The sequence below is a fragment of the Mustela erminea genome, chromosome 17, assembly GCF_009829155.1.
Source record: "Mustela erminea isolate mMusErm1 chromosome 17, mMusErm1.Pri, whole genome shotgun sequence".
NCBI lineage: Eukaryota > Metazoa > Chordata > Mammalia > Carnivora > Mustelidae > Mustela > Mustela erminea.
In genome coordinates this window covers 22,299,305-22,326,520 of record NC_045630.1, presented here as the reverse complement: position 1 = coordinate 22,326,520, position 27,216 = coordinate 22,299,305, and the positions used below count along the sequence as shown (strand labels likewise).

General features: G+C 39.2%; 1 protein-coding gene across 4 annotated transcripts in view; it reads right to left on the bottom strand.

Moving 5' to 3' along the window:
* The window catches only part of PLA2G4A (phospholipase A2 group IVA), a 166,742-nt gene that overhangs the window by 96,652 nt on the left and 42,874 nt on the right, over positions 1 to 27,216 (bottom strand). For all 4 annotated transcript variants that reach the window (XM_032317888.1, XM_032317890.1, XM_032317891.1 and 1 more), the window contains one exon: positions 19,924 to 20,005. In XM_032317888.1, coding sequence (XP_032173779.1) covers positions 19,924 to 20,005 — 82 coding nt within the window. The remainder of the gene's footprint in view (positions 1 to 19,923; positions 20,006 to 27,216) is intronic.

The following is a 27,216-nucleotide window of genomic DNA, read 5'->3' as shown; positions in this document are numbered from 1 at the left end:
GGAGGAAGGCAAGAGGAAATGGGCCCAAGAAGAGAAGGGCATGTGAAAAAGGGACCCTTCCCACCTCTTCAACCAACGAGGAGACGTTTCTTTGCCTCAGCCATATTTCTGCCATGGTGTCAGAGCTCAAGATTGCAAATCAGAAATAGAACAACATATTTAGAACAGCAGGCAGTGAAAGATCATCAAGAAAAACATCTTTCCCCTTTTGAGTAGAAGTCAGCACATGATTCAAGGAGAAGACTCAACTGCGACTTCACGTTAAACGTATAAAACTGTAGCTCTTCTTCATCCCACAGGGCAGGTTCTTTCTCATGGGGCTAATGCTCTTTTCTATCTGTTTCCCCAAAACACAAGAAAACCCAAAACCAAGCCAACAAAAAAAATCTGGAAAACAAAAAAGTGTCTGGGAAGACGAGGCAACGCAAATGGTAAACATCACTCATTCATTCAACAAGCATCTGAGTGCCGACTTTATGCCAGGAACCTGCTGTCAAGCAGCCCAACATGAAACTGCAGATTTGGACGATGGGAGTGAGTCAAATGCTAACAGCCTAATTTTAGAGGCAAGAGTAAATGCGAGGCAAGCAGATACCTACGCCAGTGACTAGTAACTCAGTCACCGGGTTATTACCCACAAATAAAAGTCAAACTGTAGGCGGAGAAATTGCCTTTGAGGCTTGGTCTTCATTTGAATCTGAGGAGAGGAGGGGGAGATTTTCTCAGGCCAAACGAGAAGGAGAGAGCGGAAAGGTACGCTCCTTGGGAGAAAGCATGTTGGAAAAGAATGTGGCAAAATGAGGAAGCATAAGTCAGTCAGGGAGGGAAGCAGCATCCAAGCATTCTGGATGTTCCATGCAGATCCTATACTTTGGCAAATTCTAACTTTGACCGAATGATAAAGAAAAAAGCATACAAGACGCCAACACTATGCTTGGTATCAAAACATCCACAGACAGATCTTTTTTGGGGGGAGTGGGGAGGTAAAGGGATAGAAGTATTTTAAGTGAACAGACAGAAAAAGCTCTCAAGAGTGAGAGGGGTCCCCACGGGGTTGGCCCTGAAGGCCTTTGGGGCTGGTCTTTCATAGAACGCTAACCAGGGACCTTAAATCCTTCTACCATCTCTGCTGGTATCACATCGAGCAAGGACTAGTTGTAACACCTTCAGTGGCTTACTTCCTTTTTTTTTTTTTTTTTTAAGATTTTATTTATTTGACACAGAGAGAGAGATCACAAGCAGGCAGAGAGGCAGGCAGAGAGAGAGGGAAGCAGGCTCCCTGCCAAGCAGAGAGCCTGATGCGGGGCTCAATCCCACGACCCTGAGATCATGACCTGAGCCAAAGGCAAAGGCTTTAATCCACTGAGCCACCCAGGCGCCCCGACTTCCTTCCTTTTTAGGGTCTGGTTATTCTTTGCTGGTCACAGGTGATTCTCATAAAAAGACACCCATCCCACACGCCTAGGGCAGGGTGGTCTGGTTTGTTCCCTTATCTCTGGTTTCCCCACAGCTCCACATTTTTGGGATTTCTGTGAGCCTGATCACCTAGCCACCTCTCTATCTCTCCCTACCTAGCCACCTGTCCCTTACTCGTTCCTGTCCCTGGAACAGTAATCTTAACTGCCCTTAGGGAACGGGACGATGACGGCTAAAATGGGTAGGTGGGCTGTATGGCAGTTAGAATCTATCCAGGGGTGGCTCCAGGGGCCCGCGGGATGGCTCCACAGGGGTCCTGATGGGCAGCAAATGGTACATACATCAGCACATGCAAAAGGATGAACATAAAACATGATGAGCCCCAAATCATGATCCGTCCCTTAACTAAGATCCCCAATTACCAATTTTGTCAAACACATCAGTGGATATCTTGATCAGACAAATCTTTTTTATTATTATTTTTAAAAATATTTTATTTATTTATTTGATAGATTACAAGTAGGCAGAGAGACCAGGCAGAGAGAAAAGAGGGGGGGAAGCAGGCTCCCGGCTGAGCAAAGGGCCCAATGCGGGGCTCGATCCTAGGACCTGAGACCATGACCTGAGCTGAAGGCAGAGGATCAACCCAGTGAGCCACCCAGATGCCCCAAGACAGACCTTTTTTAAAAGCAAATTAGAATCCAGGTCAATTGTTACTCTGGATTTCGCTTTTAACTTTTAAATACAGTCAATATTCCGCAACTCTGGTCAAGAGGGGTAGTTTTGTGAGTTTCTCCCCTTGCTTCATTAGCAAGAGACCTTGATGTGAAGTTGTCAAAGGGTGCTGGGCAGTCGAAAACCACAGCCAGCTGCACGCTCCGATCCCGCCATCAGCATCACAGCTGATCTTTGCAAGCTGGGAGAGACATGGTCAGCAGCGGCGGACGCTGCAGGGTGAAAAGGAGTTTTAGGACCCGGGTTTAACATCGGATTACGATCATCACGGAGCTGACTTTCTTCATATCATCTATAATCTTCATTGGCTTTGGAAAGAGAAAGCTTCAGGGAAGCTTTGGAAAGGGAAAGCCGTCCATTTTGACAACAAAGCTAAGCCCAGGGCTTTAGATATATCCATAGAGGGGAGAATAAAAAGGCAAATGCAGGAAAAGAAATGTTCATTGGTTTTTTTGGGGTTGTTTTTTTTTTTTTTTGGTCCTGTACACTTACTTCATTTTTGTGAATTAAGGCCTATAGGGTAACTGAGTGTTGAGTCACCGATTTGACTTCACCTTGATTCGTTCCAGGCAAACAGGTGGTAACCCAAAGAAGGTGTGGGCAAGGAAGTTCTTACTCTCGTCCTTTTATTTAAATCCTGACAAACAAAACTGTTGCAAGTGTGGGATACAGATCTTCGTTTGCTCCTGTGAGATGACATGAAACTACATGTACCAGAAATAGCTTCAGAATTCCTGGGTTGTAAAACCTCTCCTAAAGCAGTTATGATCGTAGTTTAAGGAGTGCCTAGCTACATTAATAACAGGTCCATCTGTCATTTCAGCTTTGAGCAAAATACTATGTGATTCATGACAGGGGCTGATGGCGGCTTCTGCACTCTCTTAAGTTCTATTTTAAATGTCCTCCATTTGCTTTCTTATATCCACTTTGCTCAGCAACTTAAACCCTCTGCTTTAAATAACGATGACCTACAACCTGTCATAATTATTGTAATAAGCAGAAAAAAAAAAAATCCCCCAAGGGGTAGTTCTCCCAAATTCACAGTCAGAATATCACTTTCCAAATAGCTCTTACCGCTGATGGTGGGCTTAAAGTGGGTTTCTCAACATGCGTTCCTCTAAAGCACCTTTACAGAATCATCTGGAGTATCGAAAATGCTTGACGTCTTCAGTAACTTACCCAGGTGATTCTTATATACACAAGTTTGAAAAACATGGTTTAAAGTATATATTATTAGGGGCACCTGGGTGGCTCAGTCATTAGGCATCTGCCTTCGGCTTAGGACATGATCCCAGGGTCCTGGGATTGAGCCCTGCATCTGGGCTCTCTGCTCAGCAGGAAGCCTGCTTCTCCCTTTCCACTCCCCCTGCTTGTGTTCTCTCTCTCTCTCTCAGTCAAATAAATAAATAATCTTAAAAAAATAAAGTATATATTATTAGAATAGACTAAACAACATTAATATGAGTAACAGCCACAGAAAAGCAGAAACACTTCGGCACTAAGAAGTCAGCAGGCTTACTGACCTTCTGTCATGGAGTTATTCTGCCCATAGGCCATATTAAGCACAATCCAGTAACTCACTTCCATTTCTTTCCAGCCATTAAAGACATTTCCAAGTGGTCACATGAAAACAAATCCAAGAATAAGGTACGTGGGGTGTGTTAGTTGGCAATCTATTGGAAGGTGACGGGCTGATATTCAAGCATTCTGCTTCTGTCACCACCAAAATAGGAATACCACAGTCACGACCAAAAATTAAATAACAATTTGTTGAAATAAATGAATCTGAATTGTCCTCAAATGTCGTCCTTCCTTTGAAATATTTATGATTTCATGACAATGCTAATTATGTGGAAAATTTAAATATTTTTGACTTAAAGGTTTAAAAACTTAAAGGGTTTGTGATGGCCAACGTTTTCACTTTTCCTGTACCACGCTGGCCAAGTGGCTGGCCAGGAACGGGATTGTTAGCCTCATAATAAATGTATGCATATCAATAGCAGTTTAGTTCTTTTTTTAACATACAGTTTTTGTCGAAGGATAATATACAGGCTTAAGAGTTAGCAGATCATAACTGTAGTCTGTTGAGTTTTTAGGTCAAGATACGTAACATTACCAGCATTCCAGAAGCCTCCCTCAACTCCCTCCAGAAGGGTGACTACTACTACCCTGCCTTCTATCACCAGAGAATATTTTTTTTTTTTTACCAGAGAATATTTTTTATCATTATATAAATAGAATCAATACACAATATGTACCACCATTATGTTTGTGAGATCCATCCACGCTGACATGTGTAAAACAACGTGTTCATTATTATTGATATAAGCTATTCCATCGTATAAATGAATATTCCATAAAATATTTATCCATTTCACTGTTAAAAGACATTTGGATTGTTTCCAGTGTCCCCAATGGTGCTGCCAAGAACATCCTTGGACATGGCTTTGGTTACATACAAATTTGTATACACATGTATGTATCTGCTACAAGTTCCTATGAATTGGATTACTTAAAAATGAAATTATTATGCCATGGTATATATCCCCTGGTGTTAACAGTCACAGGACAGCACATCTTTCCCATACTTAATACTCTCAGTCTTGTAATTTTAACCATCTGGTGGATCTATAATGGTATCTCTGTGGATTTATTTCATAGATCTTTGATGACTATGAGATTGAGTACTTATTCACATTTTTTTTTAAGATTTTATTTATTTATTTGACAGACAGAGATCACAAGTAGGCAGAGAGGCAGTCAGAGAGAGGGGGGAAGCAGGATCCCCACTGAGCAGAGAGCCTGATGCGGGGCTTGATCCCCGGACCCTGAGATTATAACCTGAGCTTAACCTGATTATAACCTGAGGCTTAACCCACTGAGCCACCCAGGTGCCCCTTGATCTTATCTTTTGGAACACCTGGCAATTCTCAGCAGAATGCCAGGCCGTTTTATGAAACCCTGTGAGGCAGCTAGATCTACCTCCACAGAGAGCGCCGAATCCTAACCACTAGACCACCAGGGAGCGTCAATCTACCTCCACAGAGCATCCGGCTTATCTTCTGGCAGGCAGTGAGAATAGGACGCGTCTCCTCAATTTAACCCCAAATCTCAAATTTGGGATTGACTCAAATCCTTGCAAGTTTCAGCCTACCTCTTGTTCATTCCCACTGTGTAGTAGACTTACATTTGGCAGTTCTGATCTCCAGTATTTTTCCCTTTTAGCACCGTGAGCCTCCAATATCTCTGCTTTGTTTTGGGGTGATTTTATGTTTGCTTCTCAGCCTGTTGCCCTGCACAGATTAAGACTTTGGCTAGTGGACGTGGTAAAGGCGCTCTCTTTCAGCTTCTCTAGGCTTCCCTTCTCTCAGAGATCTTTCCCCATCAAATTCTAACTGGCTTTAGAAATTTTCTGAAATGCAGTTTTTGTGTTCCCAAGTCCTTCGAGATTGCCAAAGCTCTGTTGGATTCTCTGCCTCTTCACTGCCTAGCTACTTCCCTCATCCCTGTGTCCCTGTTACCTGCCAAACCCACCTAGATCCAGTAGTGGATTGAGGGGGGAATCGGCTTGCCAGAACCCTGGGCCTACTTTGGTAACTTCTTTTCTCTGCGATATTGGTCCTTCAGATTCCAGTTGACAAATGCTTTTCAACCCTTCAGACATTTTAAAAATTAATTTAATCTGTGGCTTCGAAATCACACTTAAGGAAAATGAATGCTCTGCTCCTAGTTACATCAGCCCATTCCAATGACCACTGAGTCACCAACCCGACCCAACATATCCTAATCCTTTATTCCTTTTATCTTCACTCCTTCACTCCTCCTTCACTCCTCACATGACTGTCCAGAAGTTTACTGCACTGCTCAAGTTCCCTACCCACTCCTCCTCATCCAAGGACACAACTCAGACTCATCCTTCCCTGGGAAAACAAAAGGAGAGGATTAGATGTACTCATTCAATGTCCCTTCCACATACCTCACAACCATAAAGCAGTATTTGTAATAAGAAAATGTATTTATTCAACTTAATGATCTATTTAAAATGATTCATACTAAGACCTTCAGGTAGGCTCTATACCCTCTTCTTTCAATTTCATAGTATTCTCTACTTCTTCTATTTCTCATTTATCCCTAGCCCCAAATTGAATCTGTAATTATTTGCTTTGCCCCGACCACATCTTCTCAACCTATAAACACATACAGATCAATAACAAGATAAACAAAATTTCATTAATTTTTGCCAGTTTTTCAAGATCCTTCCTACCCTCAGCAAAGAGTCTAGAAAAATAAATGTAGTCTATACTGGGGCAGCTGGGTGGTGCAGTCAGGTAAGCGTCTGACTCTTGGTTTCAGCTCAGGTCATGATCTCAAGATCTGAGATCAAGCCCTGCATCAGGCTTCGCGCTCAGCAGAAAGAGTCTGCTCGAAATTCTCTCTCCCCCTCTCCCTCTCCCCCTCCCGCTATGCTCTCATTCTCTCTCTGTCAAATAAATAAATCTTTTTTTAAAATGTAGTCTAGGGGCACCTGGGTGGCTCAGTGGGTTAAAGCCTCTGCCTTCGACTCGGGTCGTGATCCCAGGGTCCCGGGATTGAGCCCCGCATCGGGCTCTCTGCTCAGCGGGGAGTCTGCTTTCCCACTTCCCCTGCCTGCCTCTCTGACTTCTTGTGATCTCTCTCTTTGTCAAATAAATAAATAAAATCTTTAAAAGAAAATGTAGTCTATACTGTTTCTAACCCCATCATCTTGTAAAATTCTGATGCATTGTGCTCCACCTCGTTCTATTACTTAATCAGTTATTCTCCCTACTGTAACTTTTTTCTCGGCTTTATTGAGATATGAGATGTACAACATGATTATTTGATACACATACTGCCAAGGGATTGTCACAATAGGGCAACTCTATCATGTCCCACAAATGCCATTTCTTTTTGTGATGAAACCCTTGAAGATCTACTTTCTTAGCAACTTCCAAATTGCTAATATTCCAAATACTCTATTACTCCAAATACTGCTAATATTGTCATTAGCAATTGTTAACTATGATAACTATGTATTGTTAACTATGTTATTGTTATTGTTAAGTACTGTTCACAGTATTTTTTTGTTGACATATTGTTGACGATGTTATACATGTTAACATATGTTAACTATGTTGGGATTGTTAACTATGATCACCATGTTGTAATTAGATTCCCAGAACTTATCCATCTTATATCCTTTGACGGACATCTCTCTATACCCGCCTCCCACTACCCGAGTTCCCAGCAACCATTGTGCCCCTATTGTAGCTTCAATATAGAACTCAATGAGCTTTTTCTCAATGCAATAGCCTTTGTGCAAATAAAAGATATCACTATTTGTGATTTCCTACCTAGTTCTATAAATATTCCCTTAGCATACCTTTCTCTACCATTTTCCCCCTCAGTTCACACTGACTTGTGGGCTTTCGTGTCACATTGCTTAGAAACCCCTCAAATGAGCCCTTCGAGATGAAGTGAACCCCTTTAAAAAAGTGAATGCTCATGTAGTCAAAACCAACTTGTAAAGGAATAACCCCGTTATTTACAGTCTAAAAAAACACACTCAAAATGTATTCCTCAGATCATGTGACACACATGAATCCTGCAGTTCAATTAATCTCAGATCCTTTAAAACTGATAGTCTTCAAGGTTTAAAGTGCAGTCATAATGCATTCATTCACTCCGTCAAGGCTGCAAGAAGGAGGTGGTATAAGTACAACAAACATGAGATTCTTGATCACATGTCCATATAAATCCCGTTGCTGAGTAATACATTTTTAAAGGCTTCCATATCTTTTTTTAACCATTCTGAATCAATTCTGGAAGTCCTCTCATCCTCTCTTGACTCTAATTTATGCATAAATAGGACACGCTCCCTAATCTACAGCTCTGAGCCCCTCTGTCTCCTGAGATTTTGAGTCTGTTCTTGAAAACCTTGAAAATACCTCAAACTCAACATGTACGAGACAAATCTATTTCCTTTCCCTATTTCTTTCCTTACCTTCAAGGAAAAAGAAAATCAAAAAAATAAATAAAATAAATAAAATAAATAAAACAAAACCCTAAAAGTAAAAAACTTGTTATTTTTCCTGACTTTCCTATTTTACTTCATGGAGCCCCTCACTCCCAGCCATCAGAGCTGGAAACACGAGACTCCTTCTCTTTTCCTCACAGCTCCTGTATCCAATCTGTCTCACGGATTCTACCTCTCACATGGCTGTCACCTCTGCTTCCTCAAGCCCACTCAAAACATCACCACCCAGTTCAACTAAGCAGTACCTCTCACCTGGACCCATTCCACAATCTCGTAGTTGCTTATCTTCCCCACATTCAAACCACTCTTTGTAATGCCTCCACCAAAAAGCCACAGTCCTCTTCATGAAACACACTATTGTCCTTCACAGACTAGGACTGGGAGGGCAGGCCTAAGCGTGGTAAGAAAGGGCTTACAGAAGGGTGCCTGAGTGGTTCAGTGGGTTGAGCCTCTCCCTTCAGCTTGGGTCATAGTCTCAGGTCCTGGGATCGAGGCCCATGTCGGGCTCTCTGCTCGGCGGGAGACCTGCTTCCCCCTCTCTCTCTGCCTGCCTCTCTGCCTACTTGTGATCTCTGTCTGTCAAATAAATAAATAAATAAAATCTTAAAAAAAAGAAAAAAGAAAAGAAAGGGCTTACAGAGCCCCCCTCCCTGGACCCCAGGCTCTCCTTCCAGTCAGTGACCCTCCTCCACCATGCAAGCAGCGTCACTCTCAGGAGTTAACACTTAAGCCATGAGGCATCTCTGGAATCCACACATTTCGAACACTCCATACAGTCACACCGATGGCAGAAGCATTGGTTCTGAGTAAGAAAACATGGGTTCTCTTCTACTTGTGCATATCCTTATGCTTTCTTTTCTTTTTTTAAGATTTTATTTATTTGTGAGAGAGAGAGAGAGAAGAGAGAGAGATCAGTGGGAGAAGCAGACTCCTTGCCAAGCAGGAAGCATGATGCGGGACTCGATCCTGGGACTCTCGGATCATGATCTGAGGCGAAGGCAGTCGTTTAAACCAACTGAGCCACCCAGGTGCCCTCCTCATGCTTTCTTCTGACATTTTAGCTGATAACTAAACATTATTAAGTTGTGTCCTTGTCCTAAGAATTTTCAAGGGTCCAAATACTATACACATAAAAGGACGAGTGGAATGAGATATTCTATTTTTCCCTTAACCAGTTCACACATCCCAAGTTGACTAGTTGTTCTGTTTTCTTATCAGGTTAAGATTGTCCACTACAGGTCATGTTCCCTAAAGGCCACATCTATATCCATCTCTGTAAAATAAAAATAATTCTACATCAAGCTTCAACTTGCTGACTTAGGAATTATTATTCCCATGATGTAGGTGAGGAAGCTGAGACTTGGAGGCCTTTAGTAACTTGAGCAAGGTCATTCGGAGACCGGATTTTAGCCTAGTCTTTCTGAAGCCAAATTCCTTGCTCTTTCAAATACACCAACACTATTTTGCCTCTATTAACCCGTAAGCTCTGCGATAGCAGGAACCACACCTTTCCCATTCACTACTAGAGTCTAGCATAAACTCTGAGACATACAGGAACATATAAATATTGTTGAAGTAATGGGCGATGGACTAGCTCCGAGCAATACTGCAGAAAAGGTGATCTTTACTTTAGGTACACCAACCTTCCCTCTAACTTCTCTCTACTCGTGGCTAGTATGTCTCAACTTTCCTGAAGCTCTGCCCCACCCCATTCATTTGTATTTTAATGTAAGTCAATGCCAGTCATTTCTTCCAAATGAATTTGCATTTAACCTTTAATTCCAAGCTCTAAATGCAAATATAATAATAAACCTTTGAATCCCATCTTGCCTCCCTTAATAACTCCAAGGAACAGGTAGAGTGTCAAGGGACTTGTTTGCAGACAGGAGTCCCTGCTTCCTCCAGAAAAGGCTTAGAGTTGGAATTGTCAGGAGGACAAATGTTGAAGGAGAGTCCCTGCAAATCGCTAGAAATGCAGGAACTAGAAAAGTTAGCGAATTCAAAGTGGTTTCGTAAAACAGAACTTTCAGCCATGATTCTGGATACACTAGAGAGAGAGGAGCAAAGCCCTTAAAACGAGAGCAGCATCGTCTAGCAACTCAAAACATCATAGAATACCTTTCCCTCATCTGAAATTGCAAAGCACTTTGCCACAGTAGCTGGACTGTAGCCAGTGAGGCATTTTTTTTGTTTTGTTTTGTTTTTGTCTTTTGTTTTTGTAGCCAATGAAATTTATCTGAGGCACAGTTATTGCTAATTGAAATTACAAAGCGGTTGTGTTAACACTATTTTTGAATCCCTTGATCAGGCAGAGTCTCCAATTTGAACTCTCCCTATTTTTTCATCTTTCTTTTTCTCACAGCCTCAGATCTATAAAAGCGGTTTCTCAGGTCACATGTTTCCTTCTGTAAAGGGACATGAAACCATCAGAATGTAGCGTCAGCCAAACGGACGGCAGGAAGCAAGCCCAGTGGCATCTACACACAAATGACTTGGTACTGCTGGGAACCAACCGTGGACTCGGTACATTGAGGACATCGGCTACCATCCGGCATATGGTATAACAGACAGCAGCAGCAACAACAAAATTACTGTGAAGAATGTTGATATTCACGAGAAAACACAGAAAGATCAATTCAAAACAACCCAAAGCCAGCAAATGTCAATCTAGAACAGAACTGAAATTTCGCTTGCTACCTGCCCTGCCTTTTAGCTTCAATCTCTGTGATACCTTCTTGGAAGGAAACAAAAATAACTGCGTTATCAGTGTCTATGTCTGGATGTTTTTATAAGTTTAGAATCTAGGAATGTATCTTGGCATCTGTTTATGTTGGAGAGGAAGGACCTGTTCTCCAAAAATTCTTACGTAGTATTAGAAAACATATTATTTATATTGTTAAAGTTAGCTATATGGATTTAGCCACAGATACGCAGTCTACACTACAAAAGAATGATTCTTATTTTTTATTAACAAAGGAGTTCTCAACCTTGACACTACTGACATTTTGGGTCAGATAATTCTTTTTTAAAAATTTTTATTTTATTTTTTAAATTTTTTTAAAAGATTTTATCTATTTATTTGACAGAGAGAGACCACAAATAGGCAGAGAGGTAGGAGAGAGAGTGGGGCGGGGTGGGAGTGAAGCAGGTTTCCTGCTGAGCAGAGAGCCCAATGTGGGACTCAATCCCAGGACCCTGAGATCATGATCTAAGTCAAAGGCAGAGGCTTAACCCACTGAGCCACCCAGGCACCCCTTGCATCAGATAATTCTTTTTCTGCAATGCTTCCTGACCTCTACACGCCAGGTGCCAGTAGGATTCCAACTGTGACAGTTAAAAATGTCTCTAGATTTATAGCCCAATGTACACTGGGCAGCAAACTCAACCCCCACCCCTGTTTAGAACCACTATACTCAAACAAGTTATTATCCTTGGTACTTGATGTTTATTCTCTAGCATAAACCATTAAAAAACGACCAGATTCCCTAATAATGTATAGTATACATACTCTGTCCCATGTTTAAAACTTTTTATGATTTTTTTCTAAATCAAAATGTCAAAACTATTTAATAATAACATAATAAAATTCTACTTAGTTTTAAAACCTATCTCAATCTCCATTCAAGCTGTGAAGTCCTCTGGGAAGCTTACTGCCAACACTTTTCAGAATCAGCAACATCACATAGCCTAGATACACAATTCCTGAGTGCATATCTTCTTGGGTTGGTTTCCCAGAGTTATTTATACCTATTTCATCTTCTCATTTAGACCACAAATAGCTCAAAGGCAAAGCCATTGTATAAGTAAGCATCGGAATGAGATAGGTTTAAGTTGTAGCCATAAAACCTAACAGCCGTGTGATTTTAGATTATTTACTTAATGTCTTTTTAAAAAAATGTTTGTACCTATAAAATTAAAATAAAAACAGCACATATCTTCTGTTAGTGTTACTAAACTGAATAAATGAAGTATAATGTTAAGTTCTAAGAACCTCCTTAGCATTTTATTTATTTATTTAACATGTATTGTATACACTCTTTATCAAACACCTTTCTAAACACTTCAGAATTGTATTTAATCCTCATTAAAAAACCTATGAGGAAGGCATAACTATTAGCCCCATTTAACCCCTAAGGAAACTGAGGCCTAGAAAAGTTAAGTAACTTACCCAAAATCATGGGGTTAGTAAACAGAAGGGAGATTGGAATCCGGATCTCTAAGCCATGAACTCCAATCTCTAAGCCATGCTTCCTCCTGAGTATGGGACATGCCTTCAATCGTTACCTACCACACGTATTATGTTTATTTCTTTTATATTTCTCAAGGCACTGAGTGAGCAGGAGGTATAAATAACAGAAGTTCAGCATTTATTGATGAGGACGTTAATAATGGACATTAATAATGCATTACATATTTCTTTAACATTTCTTATGCAAAGTTAAAAGCTCAAAGCTGTTATTTCATTTTGTACCTGCAGATTTCAATTAACCTTGTACACAACTTAAAATAATTCTGTCTAGAATGTTATCTAAAATATTTCATAAAAAATATATTGATGCATTAGGAGGAACAAGAATGGAATAATACTTCTAAGGAGTCAGTAACATTTACAACATCCCCAGACTATCCCTTGGCTAAGTTTCATTAGTCATTTCCTTCCCTAGTCATTTCAATCTCTACATTATATACTTTCCATTTTTTAAAAAAGATTTTATTTATTTATTTGACAGAGAGAGATCACAAGTAGGCAGAGAGAGAAGGGGGAATTAGGCTCCCCGCTGAGCAGAGAGCCCAATGTGGCACTCGATCCCAGGATCCTGAGATTATGACCTGAGCTGAAGGCAGAGGCTTAACCCACTGAGCCACCCAGGCACCCCATATAAACTTTATATTTTTAAGAAAAATTTTAAAATATGGAAATATACTAAAAGAACATATATGATAAGTGTTTTCACATAGATGTTTAAACTTTTAGAGCAGCAGACGTATTCTCTTTGACATAAAATATTTAAGAGCATACTTTTTTGAGGAAATTTAAGAAACTTATTTAAATAAATAAAAAATTTATTTAAATAAAGATAAAAAGGACTAACTGGACTCATAAAACCTTTGGCCACTTACTAGACTACATGACATTCGAAATGAAAGAAGAACAGTAGTGCCCTCCTAACCCAAGCTATTTCTCAACTTTACAGAAAATACAAGATAAGGGATCTGAGACAGGCATGTTCTGGAACATTTTATTCATCTTGAAATTATCTCCCATAAAAGTCCCACTGGGAAACAGTTTCATTATACATAGAATTTTTAAAACCTTGGGTGGATTCTCAAAAACATTCCAAAAATATTAGTAAACCAAAACTCGTGTTCATCATTAACTTAAGGGCTAATGCTAGGGAAATGTCTGATTTCAGAAAAATATACTTAAGGGTAGCAGGTGGCCACAGGCCAACAGCAGTGCCATTTATAAAAAATATATATTAATCTAAGAAAAGATTGATTCTATTAATCCAAAGGTGTTATAAAGTTTCTGTACATTGAAACCCAGGAAGATTCTAGATAGCTATGGATAGAAATAACAGCAGCCTGGGTCGCTCAGTTGGTTAAGCCTCTACCTTCGGCTCAGGTCATGATCCCAGGACCCTGGGATCAAGTCCCACATCAGGCTCCTCGATCAGCAGGGGTCTGCTTCTCCCTCTGCCTGCTGCTCTCCCTGCTTGTGTGCTCTCTCTCTCTCTCTCCAACAAACAAATAAATAAAATCTTTTTTAAAAGATGGAATATATATGCATATTTTATTTTATATTATTTTATTTTAATTATCACTTAAGAGAGGCAAGTGGAGGAAGTGGCAGAGGGAGGGAGAATCAACAAGGGGCTTGATCTCACCAAAATGAAATAAAAACCTGCACCCAAATCAAAAGTCAGACGCTCAACCGACTAAGCCACCCAGGCACCCCAGAAATTATTTTTAAAATTCTCTCTTTAGGGCACCTAGGTGGTTCAGTGGGTTAAAGCCTCTGCCCTCACCTCAGGTCATGATCTCAGAGTCCTGGGATTGAGCCCCATATCGGGCTCTCTGCTTGGTGGGGAGACTGCTTCCCTCTCTCTCTCTCTCTGCCTGCCTCTCTGCCTACTTGTGATCTCTGTCAAATAAATAAATAAAATCTTAAAAAAAAAAATTCTCTCTTTAGGAGGCCCAAAGAAAGCAATATCCGAGACGAAAGGTATAATCACACATATTTGTGTATCCTGTTCATTCATCCAAAATCCTCTGAGATCTAACTACTAGGCCAGACTCAAGGCTAAGCACCAATTTTCTAAAAAGTGAGTAAGACACAGGTTTTACAAATGCTTCATTAAGATGTCCAGGTGACAAAGTGTTAAACAGAAGTCCAAACCGATATCAGAGAAGTACAGGAGTGAACTATGCCCAAGGGTATCAGAAAAGACAACGGAAGTGCCATTCCACGATGGAATGCCATTCCATTCCATTTCTTTCTTCCAAGCTGAAAAAAGAAGGATCCAGCAATTTGCTCAACACATTCGCCATGGACATTTCCTGTCTCCCAAGATGAAAAAGTGAAAATTATCCCAGTGCCAGACTATCCCCAAAGAATATTCTTTAGCTCACACAAAGATTATATTTAAGAAATAAATGTCTTCTGATTTTGGTATCTGAAATAATTTTAACCATAGTAGGTAATAGTTATTGAGTGTGTACCACGGTTCAGGCATGAGAGTACTTCACATTAGTCAACTCCTTGAATTCTCCTAACATCTCTATGATGAAAAAAGAAGACAGAGAACTAGGGACTAGGCAGTAGTTGTGTTTTGCCTCTGGAGACCACGTTCGTTCATAAATATACTCTGCCTCCTCCCTAGAGATGTGATCACTGCGATACCCAAGAATGTCTACCAGAGAGTGATAATTAATACATTTTCAGTCATTTCTACATTGTTCTTACTGCTGATGAAGATTCTTAAAAAACTGAATAGACAATGTTTCTGGACATTCACACCCAACACCCTGCCTCTCAGGCAAATGTTTACAATTTGGAAAGTTGAGTTCTAAACTCCTTTTGCAGGGAATCAGTAACACTATGTGTTGAGAGTCATGTCCCTTAAAGACGCTAAATCTTCTTGGTGTTCCTAGAGGTGAGGGGATCGACGCTACTGCTTGGGAGAGAAGACTGGAGGAAAGAGGAAGACCTTTCCTAGACCTACTCAATCAGAATATGCACTTTGACCAAGAACCCCTGGAGATTCATATGGACATTAATGTTTGAAAAGTACTACTTGGGGAGATGAGGTTAGCCTTGAAACTGCAAATGGCATAGCTACTTAAAAATTAGGAACTTGGTCTAGATCTTGCTATGAATTTACCTGCAATAAAACATTACTTACCCACAGACAGAGACATTATGAAAAATAAAAGCTTGAGGTTCTTAAGAAAAATGAGTACCTTAAGTTATTAAGCAATACAATCTTATAAAAATTGGCTTCAGTACAAACAGTTCATAATTCTGTCAAATGTATGTATTTTTTCTTAAAGTTTAAATGTTGGAATTAAGCTTTGTGTTCTCCTGAATACTTAAGGAAAGAAAATCCATCTACTATCCCACAACTGTCCTTGAAGATCCTAATGTTGATGATGATAATTCTGTAAAGTCAAAGAGTTCAGTGTCCATTAAGACCAGCCAAGAATCCTTAACATATGTACTTAATTCGGATTATTAAAAATATCTAACACTGGTGGGGCACCTGGGTGGCTCAGTCGGTTGAGCATCTGACTCCTGATTTCGGCTCAGGTCATGATCTCAGAGTGGTGAGATCGAGCCCTGCATCGGGCTCTGTGCTCAGCAGGGAGTCGGCTTCAGAGGGTTCTCCCTCCTCCTCCCGCTGCCCACCACCACCCTGCTGGCTTACTCTCTCTCTCTCTCTCTCAAATAAATAAATAAATCTTTAAAAAGCACATAAACAAAAACACTATGTTATCCACTTTCTGATTTCATCTTAGGGAATGAAACATGACTCTAATTCTAGTTCTGAATTCTGAGACTAGCCTCCATTATCATATGTGATCTGCGTTTTCGCCAACACTTTTTAAAAGGAGCAGAAACTCAGTGAGGTAGTTAAAACATTTTTTTTTTTTTCTAGCTATTTCATTCTGTTTTAAAATCGGGTTTGTGGCCAGGGTTATGTGTTTTTTGTTTCACATACGTGCAAAGGAAATTTTATGGTCACTGTAGTCATTTTATGGTCACTGTAGTCATTCTGCAAATAGGTAACTTCTGCTAGAAGAGGAAAGGAACAAAATAATACAAAGTTTAATACAAATCCATCCAACACCTGCGCCTGGTGCAATGTTAACATGCCCCTGGCTACATGTCAGATCTAACTGCAACTTCCTCTACCTTTAAAAGGGAGAGTTATGTTAATACTGCCAAATTAATGCAAAGTACTTGTTTTAGAAATAAGACTATGGTGAGTCAGGCACAAAAATGAACTTCAAACTACCTCTTCATGGGACAGGAGCATAAGAAGGCAAGGAAGGGCTGTCCCTGGGATACTGGTCTGAATGAAATAGTTGGGCACAAGCTGAAATTAGCAACCAGGACCAGGAAGGGGTTGTCCTTTACTTGGCTGGCCTGGGGCCCTCAGGTAAAAACAAAGACATGAGTCAAATGTTAACGATTCAAATGTCAGCTCTGACCCCTCAAAAGACAGTTCATGAAGTGCTGCTAATTTTATGATGTTTTAGCAATTTAATACAGTATTTTTAAGTGGAGATAATTAGAATAGGATGATTTATCAAGGGACAAAATTAAAAAATTGATATAATCTTAATATTATCTCAAAAAAGGAAAAAGGTGGATATAGGTATTTTACTGGCAATCAACCACTTGATATGTGTGGTACCCTTGAGAAGACCCCCACATACACAGACGAAACCAAAAAAACCCAATAGCAAGCTGTCATTCTTCTTTACCAACATGTAAAACTTTATGGAAACTTGCCTTTCTAAATAAATGCAGACACATTGTATCAATAGCAGAAAAGAGTGTGGGTTTCTGTTTTCGTGGTCTTCACAGACTTTAGGACAATTCCTATAGCTTAATCCTTGTCCATACTAAAGGAACTTCTATATACAAGATCCCAAATTCAGTTTACTTGGTAATTTGTATAAGTGACAGTTAATGCCAATACCTTGTCTCACTGTAATATCCTACAACTTCTCAAAAATAAAGTGCTTGGCACTGTATATCATCCTTTTACTTTTTCATGCTACCCTTCTCCATGAATTCATTTCTCTGAGACTTTTTCTTTCTTCTTATCTCCTCCTGACTTTCTATAAACTCACTAAGGTGACATAAAAGGCTGGCAACAACACCCTTCCCCACTCCAAAAAAAAAAATTATGTAATAACTCAGTGAAATAAAGTCAAATGTATCTGTTCCGCGTTTCATGAGATGAATTAACATCTCATTTTAATTTGTAAGTATTATTATCAATGTCACTCATCTATGTTTAAAAGGACACTTCCTGTACCACTGTCTCCTCTGCCTTAATTCTACAAACCACAGGCCAAGTGCCTGTACTGATGGGGGGAGCTGCTAGGAAAACAGATCCATACCAGTTGAAGGCAATTCAGAGAGCAGAGAGTTTTAACTGCTGTTGGGCTCATCTTAAAACACAGCAAAACCCACTGTCTGCTCGACAGAGTCCTGCACTATAGGAATCCTCCACTGTGTACGTTGCTGCTTTGTATAAGAACCTAACTATATATTTTTTAAAGTCAAATTAGGTCATTAACTTGCATGTGTGGCGAGTTCCTGACACAGGCTTCAGTGAATTAAGAACAGCTTTTCTAACAGTCAACCTCTTGAATTATAAAGCCTATGCCTTTTCCCCAGGTCATGAGGGATATATCAGTTTTTAAATATGGCTTTTGATGTGACTTCTCTTTCTTCTGGTGAATTCTCATTAAAATAATGAAAATGCAGGGGGTACCTGGTTGGCTCAGTGGGTTAAGCCTCTGCCTTCGGCTCAAGTCATGATGTCAGGGTCCTGGGATCAAGCCCTGCATTGGACTCTCTGCTCAGCAGGGAGCCTGCTTCCCCCTCTCTCTCTGCCTGCCTCTCTGCCTACTTGTGATCTCTCTCTGTGTGTCAAATAAATAAAATCTTTAAAAAAAAATTAAAATAAAATAATGAAAGTGCAAAAAATTATAAAAAACAAAATAAGAATCAACTCAGAACACTGACAAAAGAGTGACTGGGTTGGACTGAAGTAGGAGATAAAATTTAGAATATAAACCACTGGTCCAGATTAAAGTTGAAGAAACTGTCCTTGTTCCCTCACCTCTCATGAAAACCTCTCTCAGCCAAAGATTCTATGTCCTGTTTCCCATTTTACTTCTTTTACCCACTCCCCAGACGTTCTTTTTCATTCATCAAAGGCTTGAGCACCGATCTTCCATTTTTTTTCTTAGTATTTAACCCTTCTTCATTAGCCCATTTTTGGCATGATTTTAGCAAGTTCATTTTTATTCTTATATTCACTATTATTTTTATTCTTATAGTATTATTTGTATTCTTAAAAAGCATATTCCGCACTTGCTCCCAACCTATTTAACATAAAATGGCCAGAATAAACATTTTTTTTTTTAAATCAAATGAAGATCCAGTCGTGTGACTTGTGAGTCAAATATCATCAAATTTTTCTCCATCGCATTTCTGATGAAATTACAATCTTGGACTTTGTTCTATTAGTTCTCATCCCCTTTCCCTTTGCTCTCTCTTCTCTGTCAACACTGGACTCATTCTGGGTCCTCACAAGCTCTCTGTTCTTCTCTCACTTTTGAACATGCTGTTTGCTCTGCCTGGGACTTCTCACTCTCACCACCAAGATTCCCTTCCTCTGAGTACCTGTAGGGCAGACGTCCCTGTTTCCCAGATCCATTAACTGCAACCTCCCTTCTTTCTCCAAAACCCCTTCTGAGGGGTTAACTGCCCATTCTCACATTTTAACAATAATTTAAAACTTTGCCAGATTCATCATCATCATCCTTATCTTTCCTTGGATCCCCTTCCCCCTTGATAGCTGCCCCCCGCCCCCCAGCCATTTGAGTAGGGAGATTAACCAGGAAAACTGCTTTCCAAAGCCAGGAGAAAGACACTGCCAGAGAGCTCATTCAACATGATCCTCCTCAGGCTGTGTGGCTCAGGTCGCTTCCAGCTGTGCTACCAACAGTTTCTATGGCTATTTCCATACATAATAAACACACTCAAAGGCTTAAGAACTAGAGAAACTGCATTTTTTTTTTTTAATCCTGTAGGTACCCTGCCTCAGAGGCAGCTTGTGTGAAGTCTTGAGTCTTCCAAAATAAATAGCATTTATTTCCAAAATAAATAGCATTTAGTTCCAAAAATCCATTTGTCCTGAGACAGTCGTTTCGTCGGACTCCAAGTACTCTCAATTAATGTAAAGTAAAATGTAAAAATGTTAAAAAAAAAAAAAAAGTGAAATACGATTCGCACAGAGACCAGAGCACCAGAGAACTTAGCAAAATGTTATCATTTAAAGATCTAGACAAAGATAACCACATTTGAAAGAGGGACAGCCCCCCAGCCCCTGCTTATCACAGAACTAGTGCAACTAAAGAGTGAACCACAATTACTCATTTTAAGCAGAAAAGCAAATAAGGACACTTACGCATGTCACCGAAGGCCCCCTTGGTCACTTTGGTGGCCCGTAACACCACCACCGTGAATTTGTGGGAATACTGGTGCTCCACCTGGAAATAAATAGTAGTAAATTAAAAACAAGCTTCAAACATAGAATCCAAGCAAACTGTCCTCACTGTTTCCTCGAGACTAGTTAAAAAGATTCAGGCTGAAGGGAAGTAACATTCATACCAGAAACATCCTTTGATCCCAGGGCTGTTACTTATTTGAGTCTCTCCTCTCTCCCACCACGGAATTATTGAGAAGTTTAGACCATGCTTCACTACAGTTGGACTACTGGAAGTTTTCCTGTCAGGTTTACCAAGCTTGAGGGAAAATGTAAATGAGGACCACAGGCCTTCTAGGAAGACAATCAGGCTTTGTACCGGAATGACAAGGAAGCCTGGGCTTAGAGAGGCAAAGTCTGAGCAAGATGTTTGCATTGTTTGTTTTTATTGTTACTGTTCAGTTAAAGTTTTTTTTTTTTTTTTTTTTTGGCAAGACATTTCCACAGCAGTATTCAAAATCCTTTGGACCTAAGGCCATAACCAGAGAACTACTGATATTAATTTTAATGCATTTGTTATAAACCATATGCAGCAATGTTAAAAGTTTTTCTGGAAGACTTTAGTAAATACTTCACCTCACTAGAAAGTAGCCAACAATGCTATCAACTGAAGCCGAATAAGGAAGCAGGAACTCACAAAGTTCTCTGAGCAACTGAAAATTGCGAAGTCCTTATCTAAAGCTGAAGCCTGTCTAATCTTAGAAGAGGCCCACATTTATTAGCCATTCCTATCTTTCCTAACTTTAGCAGACTTGTTTCACTGATTAAGAAGTCCATAATTGATTTTAAAAAGCTAAGATACTGGCAATACTTATAAAGGAGTAATGACAGTCTAAAATCAAGGAAGCTAGGAAAAAAAATTCTAAAAACATAGATTCATATGCACCAGCAGTAGTGAGATAGACGATCAACAGTTAGCACTCCACAGTTTCTGAAGGTATCACTCTATCATTAGAATAATTTATGTTCAGATTTTATAACACAGCATCAGGAAGTGGTGAAGACTTTAATGACAAGCATACTTTGTTTAAAAAGACAGAGAAGCTTGTGAAATGTTTTAAGATAACTCTTATTTGAGTTTATTATTGAAGAGAAATACCTTCTATGTCTAGAGGTGTTCTGAGTAGCTAGTTTTACTCCATATAAGTAAAACTATCAATTATAAATGAAACGAATGCTCACAAAAAAGCATGTTGCATGGAAGTGGCCAAGCTAGGCTCTCCTCTCACTGAGTATAAGAATGAATCTCGTGGACCAGAGAGAGTGAGTCACGTGATGGATGTGTGTTAAGTGAAGATACAGAAAAAGCTCTCAAGAGTGAGAAGGGTCCCCACAGGGTTGTCACTGAGGGCCCTTAGGGTTGGTCTTTTATAGAAAGCTAACCAGGGACCTTAAATCCATTTAACATCTCTAATGGTATCACCACTGAGCAAGGACTAGTCATAATACCTTCAATGGCCTACTTTCCACTTAGGGTCTTGTTAAGCTTTGCTGGTCACAGGTGATTATCATAAGAAAGACACCCACCCCACACTCCTAGGGCAGGGTGGTCTGGTTTGTTCCCTTATCTCTGGTTTCCCCACACCTCCATATTTTTGTAATTTCTGTAAGCTTGATCACATAGCACCCCCATCTATCTCTCCCTACCTAGAGCCACCTGTCCTATACTCAGCTTTATACAACCAAAAATCACACACACATTGTCCCCACCAAAAAAAAAAAAAAAATCCGCTATCATAGTTGGAGACTTCAACACCCCTCTATCAGAAACAGATAGACCTGGGATGCCTAGGTGGTTCAGTCAGTTAAGTGTCTGCCTCCGGCTCAGGTCATGATCCCAGAGCCCTGGGATCGAGTCCCACATCAGGCTCCTTGCTCAGTGGGGAACCTGCTTCTCCCTCTGCCTGCCACTTTCTCCTGCTTATGCTCTCTCTCTCTCTGATAAATAAATAAAGTCTTAGAAATAAATAAATAAACAAATCTATCAGGCATACAATTAGTAAGAATACAGCTGAACTCAACGGCACCATTAGTCAACTAGATAAAATTGACGTCTATGGACTACTTTGTTCAAGAGCAGAATGCACATTCTTCTTCTTTTTTTTAAATTTGTTTTCAGCGTAGCAGAATTCATTGTTTTTGCACCAGAATGCATGTCCTTCTTAAGATCACATAGAACAATCATACAACATGTCCTCTCTGACCACAAAAGAATTAAACCAGAAACCAAACAGGATGATGGCTGAAAAATCACAAGTACTTGGAGATTAAATAACACACATGTCAATGAAGGAGGCTCAAGAGAAACTTTTAAATACCTAGAACTAAATGAAAATGAAACTACAGCTTAGCAAAATTAGGGGGAATGCAGTGAAAGTAATGCTTACAAGGAAATTAAATAATATGTATATTGACATACATATTATTTCATACATACATATATTTCATGTATTATTTCATGATATGCATATATGAAAAGAAGAAAGATCTAAAATCAATCATCTAAGAGTCTACCAGAAAAAGAGAAGCAAGTTAAATCCAAAGTAAGCAGAAGAAAAATGGTAAAGAGTACAGCAGGAATGAGTAAAACTGAAAATGGAAAATCAATAGAGAAAATAGATGACATTAAAATTGTTTCTTTGAAAAGGGGCAACAAAATCAATAAGCCTCTAGCTAGGCTACACAAGAAAAAAAGATAGCACAAGTTACAAATATAAATAAATGAGGGATGTTCCCTCTAGATTCTGTTCACATCAAAAGAATAATAAAGGAATACTATGAACAACTCTAGGCCCCCAATTTAATAATCTAGGTGAAATGGACCAATTCCTTAAAAGACATAATCTGCCAAAACTGACACAAGTAGAAACAGACAATCTAAATAAAGAAACTGAATCAATACTTAATCTTCCAAAACAGAAAGCACTAGGCCTGGATGGATTCCTTGATAAATTCTACCAAACACTTAAGGAAGAAATTACACCAATACTGTCCAGTCTCTTCCAGAAGAGAGAAGCAGAAGAAACAGTACCTAGCTCATTTTATGAAGCCAGCATTACCCTGATAACAAAAAGCAGAGAGAGACCTTATAAGGAAAAAAATAAAAATAAAGAACACTATAGACCAATATCTAACATAAGCATAGATGAAGAAATTCTCAACAAATTATAGCAAATAGAATCCAATAATATATAAAAGGAATTAAAATTACAGCCAAGTAGGATTTACCCTAGGTATGCCAGCCTTATATAACCTCTCAGAATCTCACTCCATCTTGGGGGTTGTGAGTTCAAACCCCACTTTGGGTGTAGAGAGTAGCTAACTAAAATAAAATCTTAAAAAAAATTGCTCTACATTATAAAAAAAAATAACACATATAGAGAGATGATAATGTTATAAGGATTCATTGAGTATGAACCATATGTTACACATTCTTCTAGATGCAAATTCTCATTTAATTTTTGCAACAATCTATAAAATAGGTATGATTTATATGTGATTAAAATGAGATTCTGAGAGCTTAAATAATTTCCCAGTGTCTCATAGACAGTAAAAGTTAAATATGAATTAGAATCTATTCTTGCTGCATTCAAAGTCTTCGCTCTCTGTACGTTCCTTTAGTTACACAGAGAATAATACCAACTACCAATACCTTAATAGTGAAAAAGGCTGTTTCCATTTATTCAAGTGGTATAGTTATTATCTGGTCTATTATATCGCTTATTGATCTGAAGTTCCTCTGTTAACTGAGTTATTTCCTGTATCATTTAGCTCTGTTTTTTTTTTTAAGATTTTATTTATTTGCCAGAGAGAGAGAGAGTACACACAAGCAGGCAGAGACGCAGGCAGAGGCAGCGAGAGAAGCAGGATCCCAGGACCCTGGGATCATGACCTGAGCTGAAGGCAGTGGCTTAACCAACAGAGCCACCCAGGTGTCTCATTCAGCTCTGTTTTAATCTGCTTTTATTTCCCTTAGCCTCAACTCTGTCTTGATTATAAAGAATGAAATACTTGCATACTCTTCACAGGAAATAAGGGGCAAATCAACTACTTACTTGGTTTTTATAAGTTAACTTTGGAACCATTGCCAATCTTCAGATTACCTATAAATTATTTTCAGAACATGCTCATTTCTTTCTTAGCGCTATAAAGATTATAGCACCTATAAAGTAAGTATAAATTCTTGGAGAAAAATGTTTAGTGTCCATCAGTAACTATCCAAATATCTTTGGATAATTCTTTTGTTTTGTGGGGTCAGTATCACATGTAAACTTCAAACTAGGATGGACTAGGCTAACTTCTGACTTGGATGGGAGACTTTTGGTTATATCTCCAGGTGGTACCAGAAGAAATGACATTACTGAATCCACAGCCAGTGTTCTCTGGAGGAAACTAATGACTCAGCACAATCCCTGTTGGTAGCTGGCAAAAAGAGATGCCATATTTCAATTGAGATGTCAAATATAAGCTCAATATACTGACTCAGCCACAGGTTTAAGCTTTGCCTACAGGTATTGGATTAACTTACTTTTTTCACCCCTAATCTTTTCCACAGTAAAAATCACAAGCTTTTTTTTTTTTTTTCCCTGCAATTACAATTTCCCAGTCATTAGGAAAATAGTTACTGTATTAAATTCATTCTGAAAAATTACATTACCATCTATAACTGAAATGACTGGGCATTGGAAAAAAAGACTAGTCAGCTTGTACAGAATCAAGCTGAAGATTGTTCTAATCTGCTGAAAGTTCTGCTGCTACAGGGAAGAACCAAAAAAAAAAAAAAAAAAAAAAAGGATCATAAAACAAATCTGATGTGAGAGAAGGTAGATTCTACATGCAAATATCTTTCTTTCTCTATTTAACAGCCATTGCCTAATTTTAATTCAAACTAAAACCATAGGCTGTTCGTGTGATAAAGACTGGAGAATCTCACTACTGAACCCAGAGATTGCGATCATCACAATCAGCAATAGGCAATTTCAAACAGATCTCAGAAAATGTTTTAAAAGAATTTCTTCACTGATGTCATCTAGGATTTAGGAGAGTTTTTTAGATAAGATACCTGTTTTTAGTTTCACTTCCTGGTGTGGAGTTTCATTCTAATACTTTGAGAGGCACAGGCACTGTTTTATTATTCTCTCACATTTTTTATGAGCAGCCAGATTATCTATTTATAATCTATAATGCTACCTAAACTTGATTTAAGAATTCCCAGTCATAAATGTAGTGATCCAAAGGGGCACGTGCACCCCAATGTTTATAGCAACAATGTCCACAATAACCAAACTATGGAAAGAGCCTAGCTGTCCATTGACAGATGAATGGATAAAGAAGATGTGGTACATATCTACAATGGAATATTATGCAGCCATAAAAAAAACCCCAAAATCTTGCCATTTGTAATGACATGGAGGGAACTAGAAGGTATTATGCTAAGCGAAATAAGGCAATCAGAAAAGGACAATTATCATATGATCTCACTGATATGAGAAATTTGAGAAACAAGACAAAGGATCATAGGGGAAGGGAGGGAAAAATGAAACAAGATGAAACTAGACAGGGAGATAAACCATAAGAGACTCTTAATCTCAGTAAACAAACTGAGGGTTGCTAGAGGGGAGTGGGTAGGAAGGATGGGGTGGCTGGGTGATGGACACTGGGGAGAGTATGTGCTATTAATTGTGTAAGACTGATGATTCATAGACCTGTACCCCAAAACAAATAATACACTATATGTTAATTAAAAAAAAAAGAATTCTCAGTCATGGAATGCCATATACATAAATTATCTTAATGTCCCAAACACCTAATTTGTCAACAGAATTTGTTAGCTCTAGCAGAGCTAGATTTTTCTTCATTAAAAGAAAATCATAATAAGAAATCTGACTTGAGTTTCTTCTCTCTCATGAACAAGAAGTTTTCCCCACTTATACAACAAATATATATCTAATACAGTAATCATATATATCATAATAAATATGTACATATCTTTAAAATTAAATATAGAGTTCATTTTCAGTGAAGTTAAAAGATTTTAAGTCCTATTTTAATTAGGATTCTGAGATTGCTGAAAAGCAGTACAAAAAAGAAATTTGATGGTGCCAGCCTGAGTCTAAAATACTCATTTAATGACATACTCACCATAAATTTATAGTAACTATAACTTCATCAAGATACCTAAAATTCAAGTCACCCAAATTTTTAGCATTTTTTTTTAAAGACTTTATTTATTTATTTGTCAGAGAGAGAGTGACTGAGAGCAAGCATAGGCAGACAGAGTGGAAGGCAGAGTCAGAGGGAGAAGCAGGCTCCGGGCAGAGGGCAAGGAGCCCGATTTGGGACTCGATCCCAGGACGCCGGGATCATGACCTGAGCCGAAGGCAGCCACTTAACCCACTGAGCCACCCAGGCGTCCCAATTTTTAGCATTTAAATTTTAATTGAGATGTAGATTCTAACCCAATGGTAATTGAGTAGCCATAGTACCACACACACACAAATTTTTTCTGAACATCAGCTTTTTCTCTACTCAATACCCTTGAAGAAATCTATACTCTCCTTGGAGTAACTATGGCTCAGTTAAGGACCATGACGTAGAGATGTACTTCGTTCTCCTGGAAGTCCTCATCAGAACATATAAAGCACCAGGCAGACCTGAACATTTTCCCCACGCATTCTTAAAGATGCTTTTGATGGCAGAAATATTTATTTAGGGACATCTGGGTGGCTCAGTCCTTAAGCGTCTGCCTTCTGCTCAGGTCATGATCCCTGGTCCCTGTGATAGAGTCCCACATCGGGCTCCCTCCTCAGGGGAAACCCCGCTTCTCCCTCTCCCTTTGCTCCTCCCCCTGTTCATGTTTCCTCTCTAGCTGTCTCTCTCTGTCAATAAGTAGATAAAATCTTTTTTTTTTTTTTTAATTTATTTAGGGCACTTAGGTGGCTCAGTTGGTTAAGCGACCGCCTTTGGCTCAGGTCATTATTCTGGAGTTACAGGATTGAGTCCCGCATCGGGCTCCCAGGTATATGGGAAGTCTGCTTCTCCCTCTGCTCTCCCTTCTCATGTTCTCTCCCTCTTTCTCTCTCTCGATCTCACAAATAAATAAATAAAATCTTTGTGAAAAATTTATTTAGGTTAGAATTACTGACCTATGTCATGTTTGCCATGTTTGTTCAAATCTAAGAGTATCTTCGCAATGATGATTTTCAGATGTGTATT